Source organism: Cloeon dipterum, chromosome 1 (assembly GCF_949628265.1).
Source record: "Cloeon dipterum chromosome 1, ieCloDipt1.1, whole genome shotgun sequence".
NCBI classification, from domain to species: domain Eukaryota; kingdom Metazoa; phylum Arthropoda; class Insecta; order Ephemeroptera; family Baetidae; genus Cloeon; species Cloeon dipterum.
The window spans coordinates 35143137-35160813 of NC_088786.1; the positions used below are offsets into that span (position 1 = coordinate 35143137).

The following is a 17677-nucleotide window of genomic DNA, read 5'->3' on the forward strand; positions in this document are numbered from 1 at the left end:
GCCGCTCACCACTCGGCTGCTGTCATTTTCAATAACAATAAAAATGGATGTGACCGAGTGCGAGAGCGAACACTGCGTTGTCGGAACGTTGATTCAAATAAGAGAGCACAGTGAAAACGGACGTAACATGGCATACAGAGGGCCGCTCAAATTTTATTAGTCCAAATCATGCTAATGTCCGCGATAAAATGTGGCCTCGCAATTAAAATCTTAACAAGCGACGGCATAAAGTGCGTTTGAGAGCCGATGTCAGCCGTGTTTTTTGATACGGAAACATCATTTCCATTTTCATTAGCTAACAAGCCGCGTATTATCATCTGGTGGGCCGTCGTGCCGTGTGTTGAGAGTAAATATCAGCAGCTGAGATACGGCCGGCAGTTAAATTTCGCCTCCATCTCACGAATATATGGTTAGTTTGCTTGTGCAGCGTGACTCGCAGCAATAATTAAGTAACACGCTGTTTAATTGAGATGTAAATTCGGGCCAATTCAATTAAGTTATTTCGCTATTTTATGCCTAATGCATGCGCGACTTACTATGGGCTTATCGGAGGTCAACCTCCAGACTGTTGGGGCAAGGAATTTCGACGAGACCCAATTTAAATAATATATGTAGTGCAAAAGAAATCGTTATCGTCGCGAGAAATCTCTTTTGCGGCCAGAAAAAATGTCTGTTGTTATTTCTCGGGAAGAAGTGTTTACATTTTCATTTTTCTGGCACTGCGCTCAACGATTTTATGCAAATAATTCTTACGACTTTTCGTCTACTTTCGTGCTTTGCATTAAAAGCAAATTAGGCCTTTTGGCAAATGCTGGCTGCGAGCGAGAAAAACGATTGAATCAAACGAGGGCAGCGGGAAAACAAAGTGTCGTGTTCTCTTTAATGGTGGGCGGGCCTGTGGAGGAGCATGCTTCATGCCAAGTCACACGTTCAAATTATTTCACCCTTGACAACGTTTCCAGCCAGCCGATAGGGAGCATGACGCGAGTGGGCGCACTCACACATGGGTCGCAATTGCGACACGAGCTCTTCCTTGGTCCATTCTTTCTTGTCACCCCACAGGGCGAGGCTCGGCGAGATCACCAGCTTGTTGTCGTCTGGGTACGGCACGTTCAGGTAATGCACCAGCACAATGTCCGGATTCTGCAAAACAAAGCGGAGCAAATTTGTTAACACACACACACACAATCTGTTGTCCAATAAATCTTTGAATGCCATGCCGCCGTGGGTATCGGTTGAGTGAAATCGAAGGTCTAGTGATGAAGATGTGTTTTATAAAAGGTGGGAATTGTGGATATGGGCAAGGAATCCATGTCACAAGAAAAAATAGCAATTCTTAAGGCAATAAATTAAAATTCCTTTGAGAAATGTAAATATTGCAGTAAAAATTGAAATGTATACCAATTGTTTCATTGTTAAAAACATGTCATTTCGCTATCACGAGCTGCCTCATATAAAAAGGAGGGAAATAAAATAAACAATCATAAAACTTGGTAAGAGAAGAACGTTATTTTACTGTAATTTTACTATTGGATGTATAAGAAGTACGCTGTTAAATTATCTATCTATCCTTAAAGACAGAACAAACCTCTTAAACCTATCCCTTCCGATTTGATTGGTATGGGAGAAGGAAAGCTTAATTTTTAAGACCTTGCGACCACTCCTTTCAGACCTAAAATCTTCTAGTCGACGTCAACGAGCACCTACATTTTCTATTATGAATAGAACTCCTGCAAAACTCCCAAATAAAGAAATAAAAAGATACCAAAATGAATATTATTGTGCCCTCTTTTATTTTTAATTGCATTGCTCCATCTTGTGGATTAATCTTTTTTAACTTCAAAATACTAAATTATTTCAGAGTACCCTTAAGTATTTTAAGGGGAAATAATTTTTTTTTAATTTTTAATGTCATTTCATCCTTCATATAAAAACCATTTTTCATGTTTCAAACGTTTTGTGAAAGTTTTTGATTAGGGCTTGAAAATTTATGGTTGTTCATCAACAAGAATTCCCAATTTGCAGCTCTTGCGCCAAACAATAACAACAACAGCAACTTGTTACGTACTAAGGGAGGCTGGACTAATTGGACGAGTGGACGAGACCGCATCTGAAAGTTGCGTAAATCCACCTCTACGCCAAGCGAGCGAGCGATTCTCGGTTTATGCAATTTCCAGGGTGGTTCTTCCTTTCCAGCGGCACTTTCTCCGGCGCACCAGAGCCTTAACGCATTCATTTCGCAAATAGAGGGAGAGAGAGAGAGAGAGAGAGAGAGAGAGAGAGAGAGAGAGAGAGAGAGAGAGAGAGAGAGAGAGAGAGAGAGAGAGAGACTGGTGGGAATTTGGCGCGAGAGCGAGCGCAGCACACCATCATGCTTTTTAACGTCGCTGCTAACAAAGTTTCTGCTCATCAAGTTTAGTTAGTTAGAGGCCGAGAAAAGCACTACTTTGCACCGCCGCCATACGCAGCAGTTGAAAACCATTGTTAATTAAATTTCAAAACTTAACTAATAAATTTCAACGCGCGCAAGGCGAAAAATGCAACTTTTTCTCCTTTCTGACACGCAGAACTTCTTTTCTAGAAAAAAATGCACACGAGTCGGTTGTGTTCCTTAAAATCAAGCTTTCCTGCCAACTAGCCGAGTCGCAATTGTTGTTGCTTAAAAGTTTGCACTTAATGCGATTAAAAATTCCGGCCAAGTGCTCTTCATTTTCGCAATCTCCACATCGGGAGCCGTAAATTAGCAGACACACGGCTCCTCGAGATATATTTATGGTCCAATTAGTTGGTTATCTCGGCCGCTCGCCGCCGAAAATCACGTAACAAAAATTATTAATTCACTTTTGTGAGGCGGCTCGCATGCTGGTGTCTCTTATAAGCAAATAATGGCATTATTATTAAATCATTAAAACACGCAAGCCGTCTGCTCGTGTAATGCGCCGAGCAAAGGAAGAGAGCGAGCGCGGCGGTGATAAAATTTATTTCCGTCAAATAATTAAACGTTTTAATTAATGGTCGCAATTTGCGCTCAATAAAATTTTGTGCCGCTCTTTCAGCGCCGTTTTTCCGGCCGCTTTTCCGCCGACGCTTTAATTAAATTTCACCTTGGCTTTCTTCCTTCGTCTGCCTCTTCAAATGTATAGTATGCTGCATTTTTTGCTTTGCACCGCGTCGCTTAATGGCTGCAAACGTAAAAACACGCACGTACACACTTCGGAAACTTTTTTTGTGTTCGCCAGCAGCTCACGAGAGCATCCGACCACCCGAGTAATTATTATTCCTTCCTTCGCCTGGCAAGTTTCTTTATACAACGCAATCTCCATTTGCAACGCTGGCTAAGTGAAATAGGAAGTAATGGCTTTAATTACGCCTCACGATCCGGCCGATTTACATTGTTACTCAATTACGCTGATAATATCAAAGAGAAATCTAGCTGGACGCTGATTATTACAATACGTACGCCGCCCTGGTGCAGGGTAATAAGTGCAAAGCGGCAGAACGGCACACAGAAAAGCACTATACAACATATAATCTTCTGATGTGCACCGTGGCTTGACCCATTTAAAGTTGTAAAAGCGGCGTCGTTTCTTCCTTTTACTGCCTCAACTTCTTGTTGATGTGTTTGAGCTCTCCAGAGTATAATTAAGTCTTGCAATAAGCTTCAATTTCCATCGTTATACAGTACTATTCATAAGGCAACACCACAATTTGTCGCCGAAAATGCAAAATACTCCAAGGATATACCTCCAAATTAAACATTGTCATTTCTATTCATTTTTTGATTATAAAAGAGCGATTTTTCTAATTTTACCCCTTCACAATTTAACTGTATTTTCCCTTTTGATATTAACAGCACTCTCCTGCTCTTGTTCAGCAGTTTAATCCGCAATCTGTAGACAATATAGGCTGGTAGTTTGTAATTAGTTGCGAAGGTGGTAAAGTTACACCTCGTACTAATGTGCAAAGCCGTTCGAGAAACATGTAAATGTGCTAATATGGCAAGTCGCACCGATTACAGCGAGCCAAACTTGCCCATCGAATCGTCAGGGTGGGTGGCATAATAAAGCAGCTGGCCGGCCTTTAACCCTCGGGTGCACGTTGGCTTCTCTCTAAACTCGGTCGCTCTCGACCCTTCTTCAGATAAAACTGCAGGAGCGAGTAGCGGGTGTGAGAGAGAGGACAAAGTTTTATCCTTGTCGTCTCTTTTATTATGATGAAAGTTCAGGCCCGACGAGGCTCGCCTTTGTGCCGTGCTAATGATACTATACAATGATGTTACACCACGTAATTTAAGCTCATCTCCCTATAATTCCCTTTGTGTGCGTGAAATAGAAACACGCGAAACTCGATTTTCGGCGAGGGCGGCGTCGGCTGCGACGCTCGCCTCTCTGCGATATTACGGGGGAGTGATTTAGCAAGCTGGAAATGCTTAATTGCGTCTCCGAGTGGAGATGAGAAGCGCGCAGACAACAAAGGCGACGGAGCTTCTCGCGAAAAGTCGCACGGAATCGCTGTTTCAAAGTGCATTCAGACGAAATTACGCTCGAGAACAAAGGACGAGCGCTGTGTGTATGAAAGAGAGCCGATAATACCCTTGTTGGATGTGTGCATAAGAAAGCAGGATGCAGCTTTCAAAGTTTTAAACGACACCAAATCTAATTGTCTGACAAATTGCTTATATATTGGACGAGTTTTTAAATAGAGGTTAATGGACTCAAAGTTTTCCTTGCAGCGCACAAAGAAAGCATAATTTTTTACAAGTTTTGATTCCAATTCCAACTCAAGTACAGCTACTATAGAGAGAGTTTTGCATTTTTATACATATAAGTAGCTACACGTAAGGCCCGTCATCCTGTGTGTAAACACAGAGGAGAGAAGTTCGCAAAGGTCACGTGCAAATTGATTCCACTTCATTTGCTATATCTTGAGAGAAGCGGCCGCGGGAGACGCCGCACGGTTGGTTAGAGTAACAATGAGACGGGGTTGTCGGGAGGGCGGCGGGTTCATTAAGTTTAATAACCGGGCAGGCGAGGCAAAAGTTTTCCAATCAAGAGAATGATGAAAAAGAGCGGGGGCATATTTAACGAGAGCTCGCTTACCTGGAGTAACCAATAACATCTCCGGTGGAAAGTTGGCAGGATCGCTGAATGGACGTAACAGCCGTAGATGCACTGCGAACAAAGAGCAACGAATGGAAATTAAGAGAGGACGGAATTACAAATTTTTTCACTCGGTGTGGGTGCGCGCGGTACACGCGAATGCAATTTCCCCTAACTGTGTTTGTAACAATGAGAGTGGAAACATTGTGCTGGATACGGGAGACGAGAGGGCATGATGCATTCCTGTCTCATCCACTTCTCGCTCGCTCGCTCGCTCGCTCGTTCTCTCAGGCAGCACTCCAAGTTTTTATCTCTGGTGCTTTTGTATAAATTTGTGTGCGAGTGTAGTGTCCAGAAAAAGCAGCCAGCACATTATCTCGGCGGCCGCCGTCGCTGCTATTATACTCGTCTATTTTTTCGTTTCAATTACCAGAGCACTCTTTTAATTACGTTTCTGTGTCACTGGCCTGATGAAAATTTAATTAAAAATCCTTCAACCCCAAGCGCAAACGGAGTTTCTCTAAACAAAATTTTTGCACTGAGCGCTTCAAAACAAACAAACAAACACACGTACATGCCGAGAGAGCAGCACCAGCAGCAGGCAAATAATAAAGCGCGCGTCAGTTGCGCCCGCCGCTGCCATCCACCCCTGTCCCACCCCCGTGCGCGCAAACAAGCCGCCGCCGCTGAAAAGCAGCCTAATGCTTTAGTAATAAATTTAAATGCAAACTCACTCCCGCGCCGAGCGAATTCATCATCGCGCAATTCTAATTTTTATCGTGTGTGTGTTACACACCTAATTTCATTCGTTTGTTTGTGCGGCGCTCGCGCAAACAGCCATTTCCATTATGCAGGCGCGTGCTGCATTTTAAATTGCATCCTCCTTTTAGCTTTTGTCAGCTGGCCAACGGGAAAAACGCCGAAATAAACACGTATTGTGTTTGTCCAAATCAAAACACGGGGAAATGCATGGTCACATTGCAGACCGAGATGCGACGTTTGAATTGAATCCTCTGGTAGTCAGAAAAAGATCATTTCGCAATAGCTTGCATGCACCAAGATTACTTTTAAATTGCATGAGAATAATTACATTTTCTCAGAAAAATGAATAGCTGGTGCAGGAAATTTCCATGAATTGCTTGTACAATCATCGTTAGAGTTAAATTTTAAAAAACAAATAAGCATACCGTGAATTTTCTTGATTTCAATCGTTTAAATCAAGGCCTATTTGCAGCGGGGACCAGAATTGCGATAAAATTGGTTCCCACTGCGCAGATCCAAGATGGCGTCTGAATGGGGGAAGCAAAGAGCTCTCTTTGGATTCCCGTACGAGTGTCAAGAGTTTGTTTTTACGATCCAAAAGACACTATTATTACGAGTTGCGCAAATTATGTCACAATATTGACGAAAACTTTCGCGCATTTTCACGTGACTGTTCTTTCGCGCCATATCTCCACTGGACGCCATATCTGCGCGTCGCACGAATCTGGTCCCCGCTGCCTATTTGGAAATTTGAATTCGCAAGTTATCTGTTTACTTTGAAGTTCACATCGAACCTTTTTTAGGGATATGCAAAATAAAAAATTAGATTATTACTTCATTGATAATTTTAGCATGAATCATGGATTCGTGAATATTCAAGCTTTCTTACGTTTGTTGAAAATCGATATTTTTACTATCCCTAATACAATAAACAAGCCTAACCGGAAATAGTTTCTGTTATCTAGCTGAAAATGTCAATTTCTTCGAGTTCCAGTACCTTAATCACTACCTTCTTAATATGTATTCCAAAAAAAGGCATCCCTCATCTTTTAAATTTTATCCAAAAATCGATTAGTTAAATAAAATCGATTCGTTCCTGGGATAGATAATAGTATAGTCGAATATTTCCGCAAATTCCTGAATCAAAACAAGAATATTTGAACTTCGACGACAGTGTGAGCATAATTTGCTGTGAAGCCGAAATCGCTGATGTGAAGCGAAAAACCACCACGTGAGAGCAGGGGTTTGGCATGGTTTGCGGAAAGTCGCCGGCGGCAGGGCCAAATTGCATTTCGTCGATTGTTCGAGGAGGGCAAACAAAACAAGCGAGAGAATTGCATGCAGCCGTTGTATTTGCACTCTCGGTATTGTGCTGGCTGCCGTGCATGTACGTTTGTGCACACGAGGCCAAAGAGTGGCGGCATTATGCTGCCAAGAGCAATTCAAAACATTTTCATCACCACGACGAGCGCGGGAGCAAGCGCCAAAGCTCGAGCCAGAGAGCACAAGGATCATCCTCTCCAATTAAATTTGACAAATGTTGCATGAAAAATGAAATTTATTAAACCGGCGCTTGGCGCTCTCATTTTAATTGCCTCGCAGCCGGCAGCATTATTTAATTTTCCGATGATTTATAACGAACCAACTGAGAGGTTCTTTTTAATAACGCCCACCCGCGCATTTTTTTCCAGAGTGCCCTCGAGTTTTAATTCAATTAGGCCGGTTCAACTTGCGCAAATTGCCAAAGAAAAATCTTTGCAAACTTTCGTCGGGAGAACGCGAGATGTGCAGAAAGCCTTTTCCTTTGTCAGCAGGCCGAATCGGTGGGACGAGATTTTATTAGATTTATGGGTATCGACTCGACTGGTGTGCATATAATATTGCTAAAAGCCTGGCCGGTCTATTAATACAATTTTTGAGACACCCCAGTTTCGCGCGCGCCACTGGTGTGTGTGTGTGTTGTGCTGTTGTATCTGATGGACCTTGACCCTCATTCGCCACACTTTTTGCCTCCGCCTCCGCCCCCGCAGAGTGTGCTCTGGCAAATTAGCCATTTCTCTCGACGTCTGCGACTTTTTGGCCGGAGGAAACGGTCGACTGAGCACACTTGCGGCCGCTTTCGAGGTAAACGCTTTTCCAGCGGCGGCGGCGGCAGACTCGAGCACGACTCCTGCGAGTTAGCGGAACAGAGAGCGAGAGCGAGAGAGAGAGAGAGAGAGAGAGAGAGAGAGAGGAGCGACACACACACACGCCAGCAGCAAGCCCCTGCTTATCGATCTTCGCCCGCCCGCGCTTCCTTTGATAAAAATTTTAAACTGCTCCAGGCGAGGACCCCGCTTGCCTACTTTTCTCTCGATTTGTCCTTTGAACTGCCGCGAATCTGCGGCAAAGCTAACACTCGCAAGTCTGCCCCTTTCATCCCTGGACTAGTAAACAGAGAGCCGATTTTGGCGTTTTTCTTTTGCTCTGCTAGTTTGGCTTGTGATCATATTTTTCTTTTTTGCAAATATGTTTGTTTAAGTAATGATTTTTTTTCTACTCGCCTGATTTGATGCGATTAAACTAACTAAAAAATCGTGTCTCGTGTTTAAAAATATGGTAGACACTGGGGGCCACATTTACGCGACGAGTCGGGGGAAGGGTGCAGCACTAAAAACGGCCACGAAAGGAGTTATTGTATACTATCACTTGGATTGCATCGATTATTCTTGGTTTGCATGATAATGTGTATAGATGACTGTATTAATTGTGCTGCCTTTTGCCTTTCTGTAAAAAAGAAAATACGCTGATTGGATTGGAAAAATACATTCGCGATCCTTGTACAGAAAGTAAAGAACTTCATGGTTCCCAAATTTTGATGCCATTTTAGGACTGACCGGTGGAAACCAATTTCAACGCGGATCTGCGGCCACCGCTGAATGTAGAAAAATTGTAATTTATCAAAGGCACCGAACGGTAGACATGTTAAAATTTCCCAGATGAGATATAATCTAAATTTCCAATAGTTTGCAACCATCAAACCCCATCTAAATCCAACAAATAATTAAGCAAGAAACCGCGCTCTTTACATTTTTAAGGGAGATGGTGATAAAAACTAATGATTTCAAAAAAGTTGCAACATTTTTATGCATTTACCGCGATTACAAACAATTATAAAAAGGAGAATGTACAAAAATAAATTTAAGCTTACATATGCAATCAACAAAATGAAAAAAGTTTTATTATTAAAATAATTTCTTCACGCACATTGAAAACAAAATAAATTTCCCTTGTAGTCTATACGAAGAGCTTAAGCACGGAGTTTCTGGTCCTGTGCGATCCCCCGTTCTCTTTTTTTCCTTGCACGACCGGCAGCTGGCGAGATAAACTTTGGTTATATCCCGTCGGCCTGCTTTTGATAGCACAGCCAATCGGCGAAGTTGGTTTTCTCTCCGAGAATTGTCCGTTATTATTTTACCGACGGCGGCGGCACATTTCTCTCCTGGGTAAATTACCTCTGCGTGAGTTCAAAGTATAAATGATTATCTCGAGGCATGAATATATATACTCGGCAGGAACACAAAGCACCGGCGGCAGCGGCGGGCATATTTTTACTGCTTGAAAAAACTTTTTTATCCCACCGGCCGAATAATGGAGCGAGAGAGAGTTTCACCTTTATTCGCTCATTATTACTTTATTTAACTTTTTTCCACAGCTCTCTGGCCGACGGAATGAGAAAGAAACGGGGGCGAGAGGCGAAAATTATTTTTGTCTCGTGTACAAACATATAAATCTCCAAGGGCGGTCCTAAGCATGTCAGTTTCCCTTTTATGTGTACAACTCGTGGAGAGGAAAGTCTGGTAAAGACTACTTGAGGAGTTTGTTTGTCAAATTGAAAAGAAGTGGCTGGCTCTCTGCTTTTTTAAGGAGTCGGGGGTTAATGAAAAGATTGTGTCGTCGTCGTTTTGCCAGAGGAGGAGGAGGACGAAGAGGAGGCGCAGAGGAAGAAGCGCAGGCGGAAAGGAGAGAAAAAGCAGCGTGTCGGCCGCATGCATGCCCATGGTGACAGTGAATTTGTGGTTTTTGCAGCGCGGCAAGAATAATTGCTCGCGTTGTTAGTTGTACGATAAAAAATGCCCACAGCAATTTCGTCCGCGAGATATTAATGCGCAAGAAACGGGCGCGAGGGAGGAAATTCTATTTTTCTTTTCATCTTTAATGCATTTAGTTGTAACAGATTTGTGTTGAAACGTGTTTTGCAAGGAAATGGCCCGCAATTTTATTATTGTGCGCCGCCGTCGCCACTTTTTGCTGCGTGCCGACGAATTTTCATTAGCATTTTTGCATTTGTACTCTTGTAAGGAGGCGCGCGTCGTGACAAGTCCGATTGTAAATTACCCTGGCGGTTTTATTGCAGCACAATGAATTTTGCTAAATTATTTATAAGCTCGAAACGGCCCGTTTTTGTCTCAGACGCGCGGCGGACGATGACAGGCGTCGCGACGCAAAAAGCGAAATGAATTGAGACGCTACAAAATGACTGATCGCATTGTTTTTCGGCGAAACAAACGCCTCGAGAGCAGTTTTTTTACCGTTTTTACGACTCCCGCGGCGCGAGAAAAATTACCTGATGAGCTGCTGAGCGTTTTCTTTGTCTAGCGAACGAACGAACGAGCGAATCAAGCGATCCGTATCGAAGTGCAAGATGCACAGAGACAGTCTCTGGCTGCCCACCCGCTGTTCGCAGCCATGCAGCGGAAGAAGCAGGCCGAAGGAAGGAGATAGATAGATCTTCTCTGGGCTGTGCTGGCGCCATATGCAAGTATGCTGACGTGCAAGAAGTCATATAGCCGGCCGGGTGATATCGCTACACTTATATCTAGCACATCTCCCACGAGAAATCTCCACACCAGCAGCTTCTTTCCCATGTATTATACACTTTAGATAAATCATGATACACAGCGCCAGCACATTTTTATATGTATGTACACACTCGCAGAATTTATTTAAATGCAACTCCCGCTGCTGCCGTCGCTGATATCAAAGTGCAATGAATGATTTTCTTATTGAAATTCGCCATTGCTGGCCTGGAAAAGAAGCAGAGTGACTTGGCAAAGTGCTCGGGAGGCGTTTAAAAAAGTTATGCAGCCGGCCGTGCACGCCAGCCGCGCAGGTTGCCCGCTTCGTAAAATCCATTCCGGCTGATTGCGAAACTTTCATTTGGCTGGCAAAACAAAGGGCCACGATTGCATCCGTGAAAACTGGAGCACCGATCGGTCCAAGCGGCGGGCGGACTAACGGACGGACGGACGGGCTGCCGGGCGAATCGATAGCGGCAGAAATATTATTGCTCGACGGCGGCGGAAGGCGGCTGAGTTACGGCCGTGCGCCGCGATAAATTTCCCTCGCACCTTCCAACTGCGTAAGCGAGATGTGGATGGCAAATAAGTAAGAGTCATTGATCTAATCGCAACCGGTTGAAAATTTTATCAAGTCATCGGTGTAAAAAGTGGGAAAGGACCGGGTGGATGTGTCTGGGTCGAGTTTTACGAGGAATTTGCTGCCGGATTTATTTATTAATGCGCGCGCGCGCGTGTGTGTGCGTGTGCGAGCAACGACTTAAAGGGAGATACTTTCGAGCTTTGAGAAAAAATTTCTGTGGCATGATTTAAAAGCCATTAGCGTTTGAAGTGTTTATAAATATGTAAATAATAAATTAAAGGCAAAATCGTCAAGCGTGCCGCTTCTCATTCGGGGTAATAAGTGTGCATAAAGGATCCATTACCACGATAAACACGTCTCTCGCGCCCCGTACTAAGCTTGCATGTAATTAAAATTCAATTTAATCGCACGTGGTCGGAATTACAAAAGCCACTTACCAACTATATCATGGCCTGCATGTGCCGAGTGGAAAAGTGGAGTGCGAGCGAGCGAGCGAGAGAGAAAGACCGGGCTGGCGGGAGGGAAAAAAATCGAGCTGGCTAACTAAGAGCTGTTTGTTTTTAAAAAGGTTGGAAACGCGGGAGAGAGGGAGAGAGAGAGCCCTTGCCAGGCCGGTCAGTGTACTATCAGGGATTTATTTGACCGAGCAGCCATTCGGCCGCATTTGTAATGTAATGGGGAACGAGCGAGTGAGAGAGCCTCTTTCGAATCGCTTAAGATTATCTCGACGACTGTGGAGAACGAAAGCGAGGCTGTCCCGGCCCTGCTTGGCCTCGACTTAACTTGAAACAAGTTTCATTCAACTCCACACACACGGGCTAATTGTGGCGCCTGCCGGGCGAGAGTAAAATGCACGGCCGTGCCCAATTATCGCCACGCCAATTTTCCGCGTAATTGAATTTCTGGCTTGGTTCTCACCTCGCGGCGCGGCGGCACGAGTGGAATTTGAATTATAAATTTCGCCGCAATTTCGCTCGGGCAAAAAGGACGGCGTTATTGTGCCCTCGGATCGCATCAGCGGCGTCATGCGGTGTACGATTTGCATTTATTGAACGAACATCAGAGCTCTCACGATTATTTTCGCAGCTCGGATTTGCAGGGTGCGAGCATTATATTTGAATCAGAATATTTCAGTGCGGTGTTCTGAAAACGCCGCGCCTAAAATGCATTTGATGAGGGCAATAAACGTGCCGGGCGGTGAAATGCGACAGAAATGTGCTCTGCGTCCCTCTTATTGTAAATCGTTTAAGAATGCGGCGCTGCCCCCGGGTCTTTGGCGCCGGCAGCCACCCGAAAATATGCGCGCTCACTAACCTCCGTGCCCTGGACCTTCAGTTTCATGTGGTCCTCTCGCGTCGTTTTCCCGTCTTTCCTCTTCTTCCAGCAGTAGCCGTCCCTGCGGTACCGCACCTTCTTTCTGCTGTACAGCAACATGCTTCCGCTCTTTGGCCTGAAACACAAACACAATTATCACAATTATTTTCTATCCGGTAATCGCGAGTGGAGATTTAAATGTGTGATTGTTGAAGATTATAATCAATAGCACCGCCACAACATTTTCCGTTCTCCATTAATCGATCGCGGCGTCTGACAATGGAGTCACATTTTCCGCTTATTCATTTCCACCTTGCACTTTGTAATTTATTAAAAAAGATTTACAACAACCGTCAATAGTCTTGTATTTCTCTTCAGCAGTATTATTCTAGAAAAGCATTTTAGGGAAACGTCGTGCGTAGAGAACGGGGAAACACGTGAAAAGACTTTGCATTCAGGCCAGTGTCCCGTCTCTAATTTTTGCTTCCGCAGCTGCTGCTCGAAAAGGGGAGAAGCGGAGCGGTGCGCCCGAGTGGAAATTTAATTCGTGGAATAATTTAAATTGTAAGATAATAACATCAGCGCGCGCGAGGAGAGAACGCCGCCACCGAGCAGCAGCAGCAGCAGAAAGAGAGAGAACGAGCGAGAGTTCAAAGGATCCCATTTTCTTCTTGCTGGCTGTTTAAATAAACACCCACACCGCCGCCTCCACCATTCGCCAGACTGTGCTCCTCCGAGCCTAGCAATGGCAATATCTCAGTCACTATATTTGAGGAGCAAGCGAAGCGGTCGGTTATTTTTCTTACTCGGCTTCGCACTAATTTTCCGACTGAAACGAGCTCGGCCTAAAGGGATTGTGCGGCCTGAAAAGTCCGGAAGGGCAACTTGCTGCTGTGTGTTGCGCGCCCGAGGCACCCATCGCTAAGATCAGAGATTAATTCTGCCCATTTGCAGCATCCCTTTCCTTGCTCGATCCGTCTGCTGCCGGGTGCAGCAAATCAACTCCAGATTCTTTTGCTGTGTACAAATCGCGCGCACTGGCTGCCTCGGGCCGAATTCCATTTGTATCGAATTTCACGTAGCACAGTCCGTACCTGAGGTGGAGAGAGTTGCCTGGCAGCGAGGAGGTACGATGATAATTTGCATAAAGTAATTTGCCCGGGGTCACGCTCGTACGCCCGTGACGGTACCGAGCTGGAGAAACACAACTTCTCTCACACACACATAGCGAGCGGAGCAGGCAGCCAACCAGCAGACGCGCGAAAGAGAGAGAGAGAGAGAGAGAGAGAGTGCTCCCCGAGGTATTTCGCTTTCTTGCTTGCTCCTCTCGCTGCGAAATTATTCTCCGTCTTTATCCAGCCTTAATTCATTTCCCACAAGCCCTTCTTTTATTTACTTAAGACGCAAACAATACGGTGATTAGAAAGAACCGTCTGTGTAATTTTTCCAGGGTAATTATATTTTCATTGCAGGTGCACGCCACGCGGATACACAACGAACGTCTCGTCCTCGTCGTGTCTGCCTGACATGTTTCGTAATGAAGAGAATGTTTGAAAAATTGCCTCTCGAGAAAAATTAAAAAATAAAACGACGCGTCACGAGATGGAATCAATAATAAGCCGCTAATTTAACACAAAAAAGCAGATTTGAAATGGTCATTACACTTAGTAGATTCGTGTAATTACAGCTTTCCGAAATCAACGCTAAGAAACGCTAAAGAGCTAAATGCTCTCAGATAAATTTGGCGATAACACTTGCGGTAGGCCGGCGTGTGCACACATGCCACTCACTTTCACTCCGCGCACACACACACACACTTGATGCCGTAGCAGCGAGCGGAGAGCAGCATTGATTTAAATTTGACGTGCCACTCAGAGCCCTCATTAACTAAAATCTTAATTCCCTATCTCAATCGTGAAAAGCTTTCAGAGTGCGTATTGTTTTAATCCTTATCAACCGCGGCAGGGGCGAAACGGGGGTGCGCTGTTATTTGGAACAGGACCTATTAATTACAATAAGCCTTGGCAGAAATTCGGTATGTAATTATTCACAAAAAAAATCCGAAATTACAACGTTGAACCTTAATTGCTTAAACGGACCGTTTTCTGGCAGTGACGATCGCGCAATTTTTCATCTCGGTAAAAAAGATGGTCCAACTTTGTCCACCATAAATCACTCGAGGCGGCACGGTTCGCCACTGATTGAATTTCGGCCTCGAGGGGACACGAGACGTCGAGAGTGCAGCTCGTGCGCCTCGGTCCTCGGTCGGAGAAAGTTCAAGTGGCGCTGACGCATCCAAAATGCAAGAGCAGATAACCAAGCAAGTGACCGCTTTTGTGCGGCAACGGGCACGGCCAGTGCGGGGCTGTGTAGGCCGACTAACCATCCCAGGCGTGGATGGAGTTTCCTGATGTCGCGTGTAAATGAGAGCGTTCGTTGTAGGTGTAGAAATAGCTAGCGTGCCGGCTATCAGCTGGGAGGCACGCAACTTTTTCTGCCAGCCGCCCTTGGAATAAATATTGGTTGGGCATTATGCATGTGGCAGAGAGAATGGAACGAGAGAGAGAGCCACTGCTCGGCGAAAAAAAAATAAACCACCGCACCACCACATGCCGCCAAAGAGGAAAAGGATTAACTCTAATATGGGACGTAAAAATACACGCGCGCGGCAGCGGCGAAAAATTATTCGCTCGAAAAGATCGAAATGCAAAGATTAAATGTGTTTGCTGACGGCCGGAATATTTTTTCGTACGCACTTCCACTCGCCCACCGAATTTCACTTTTCCGAGCGTGCTTGCCGAATTTCCCTCACTCCCGGAACCGTGCGTGGAACGATAACCAAGGTGAAAAATGGCTTTCCGCTTTTGAAAAAAAACGCTGTTTTGGATTTGTATAATCTTGATTGTGGCGCATTAACAGATGCTTTTAATCTTCAATCGCACCCTGATTTAATGGCTACATTTTTTTTCTTGTGATAATACAAAAAAATCTCTTTTTATTTTACCGAAAAAAATGGGTGAATTCCAGAACGTGAAATTTGCATCATCTGCTCAAGTCAGAAAGTGAGCGTCTGTGGCAATAAAAATTCATTATCTCGCACCGGCCAACTTTGGCAATAACGGGGGAAATTTCCAATATGAGCGGAATTAAAACGTGAGATTCCGCACGACAGCGCTATCAGGGCGGAAAATCTGGGCGAACGCGTTTGCCGATATACATTTTGCGCGCCAACATCATCGACGTGACTTATGAACTGTTTAAGTAGCCAGCCGCCCGCCCGCCCGCGCGCTCGCTCGCTCGTCCTCTCGTTGCCGGCGAAACTTTCCCCATCGAGTTTGGAGGCGGCTGAGTTGCAGAACGTGCAGTAAAATTCAATATCATATTGGCAGACAGCTTTTGGTGCCCGCGCGTTCGCCGCACAGCCAGATAAATCAATCGCAAAGGTGGCATTCGAATCGTCAATTCTCTTCTCTCTCTCTCCTGTGCCGCCGTTTTATCCTCGTCGTCGCGATATAAAAAGCTGTTAAAGGCCTCCATTTTTCCCCTTGCTTGCCGTGCGTGTGCCGATATTATCCGTGTAATTTATTCGCCACAATTTTATTGCCACATTGTTAACAAATGAAAGAATCTGAAACGCGTTCGAGTGTGTGTGTGCACGCGTACGGATTTGCGCGAAAGTGGGTGCCACATCAAACCACACCTCGTGTTTGTTCACGTCTACGAGCAAAGCCTGTGTTTTGAAACTGTCCAATCCAATGTGTTGCTCATGCGATGCTAGTTTGGCGGCCTTCGTGTTCGGAAATGAATTCAAATAAGTACACGACGTACTTCATTTGATGATAAAAAAAATAAAAGAAAAATCTTTAAGCATGAATGCATTTTCTCTAATAAAAAGTGAAAACACGCAAAGTGTAAGAAAATTTCAAGACGTGTGAGCGTGTTTCTACTTTTTTTTAAACTCATTACAACATTTGTTTGCAGATTATCTTAAATTTTCTCTGATAACATCCTTCGTGGATAATTTAGGAAAGAGTTAAAACATTTCCATTCGATTTAAATAATTTTTTTACCAATGCAATCAATGATCTGAGAGTTTTTTAAATTTCTGCTATGGAAAAAAACCTGCTGGTTGGATTATTGCGGAACGCCGTTTTTAAGCTTGCTCTTCTAATTTGCACAGCACGGTCCGCGAATTTATCGCTATGGAAAACAGCGAACCTGGCTGTTTTCCGAGGCGAATTTCCCGATTGAAATCAACAACAACAACAACAGAGCGGCAGCAAACAAAAATTGAATCCAACGTGGGCGAGCGCACAATAGCAGCCGGGCCAACTTTGCGTCTGGCACAAAAAGCTGGTGCCTCCCGCACCCACGATATTATTATTTGGTTACCGCGCGGCAGCATTGTTGTTTCATTATTATACGTATTACGGCCGCGTGCTCCCTGCTCGCAGATCAAACAATCGTTCACGTGCTTAATGCACACACGGGTTCAAGCGCGCATAAATATTTGCCCGGCAAGAACGCAGCCCCGACTTTTTGTAGGAAAACAAAAGAGTCGCTCTTTAACACACGTAAATAGGGAGGGCGTGCTCGCAGGTATACATATATCACACGCGCGCGGCACTGGCACAAGGCAAAAACATGCTTTACGCGCACGTTGCCCCGTGTTTTACGCTGAGCGCAGACCCTATTGTATAGGGGAACTCGCTCGCCTCTATGAAAATGAATTTAAATTTACCGAGTGGAAAATTAGCGAGTGCACTACTACGACAAAACACGGCGTGCGGCTAGCTGGAATGCCCAGCCCAGCCCAGTTCCGCACATCCGATCCGCTCCTCGAGCATGCAAATGGCTTTGCAAACGCAAGCTGCACAAAGCGAAGGCCGAGATTTCAACTTATCAGTCGACTTTAGCAAAAAAGTGTAGACCATTGAAGATGTATTATAGCTTGAATTAAGTCAGAATCTAACAGTGAGTTTGAATAAGCAGTCCAGAAAATTAATTGCATTTAAAATGGAGAAAATTTATCAGCAAAAATAAACTCAGCTAACATTATTCAATGAGAAATGTTTTACTTT

General features: G+C 44.6%; 1 protein-coding gene across 17 annotated transcripts in view; it reads right to left on the reverse strand.

Moving 5' to 3' along the window:
• The window catches only part of Camta (Calmodulin-binding transcription activator), a 195506-nt gene that overhangs the window by 16274 nt on the left and 161555 nt on the right, over positions 1 to 17677 (reverse strand). For 15 of the 17 annotated variants that reach the window (XR_010575787.1, XM_065497362.1, XM_065497363.1 and 12 more), the window contains 3 exons: positions 12597 to 12732; positions 5100 to 5171; positions 945 to 1143 (listed from right to left, as the gene is read on the reverse strand). Coding sequence is in view for 16 of the 17 variants with exons in the window: in XM_065497362.1 (XP_065353434.1) it covers positions 945 to 1143; positions 5100 to 5171; positions 12597 to 12732 (407 nt within the window). In the remaining variant the exon portion in view is untranslated. The remainder of the gene's footprint in view (positions 1 to 944; positions 1144 to 5099; positions 5172 to 12596; positions 12733 to 17677) is intronic. The other 2 variants (XM_065497364.1, XM_065497375.1) reach the window with 1 other exon arrangement.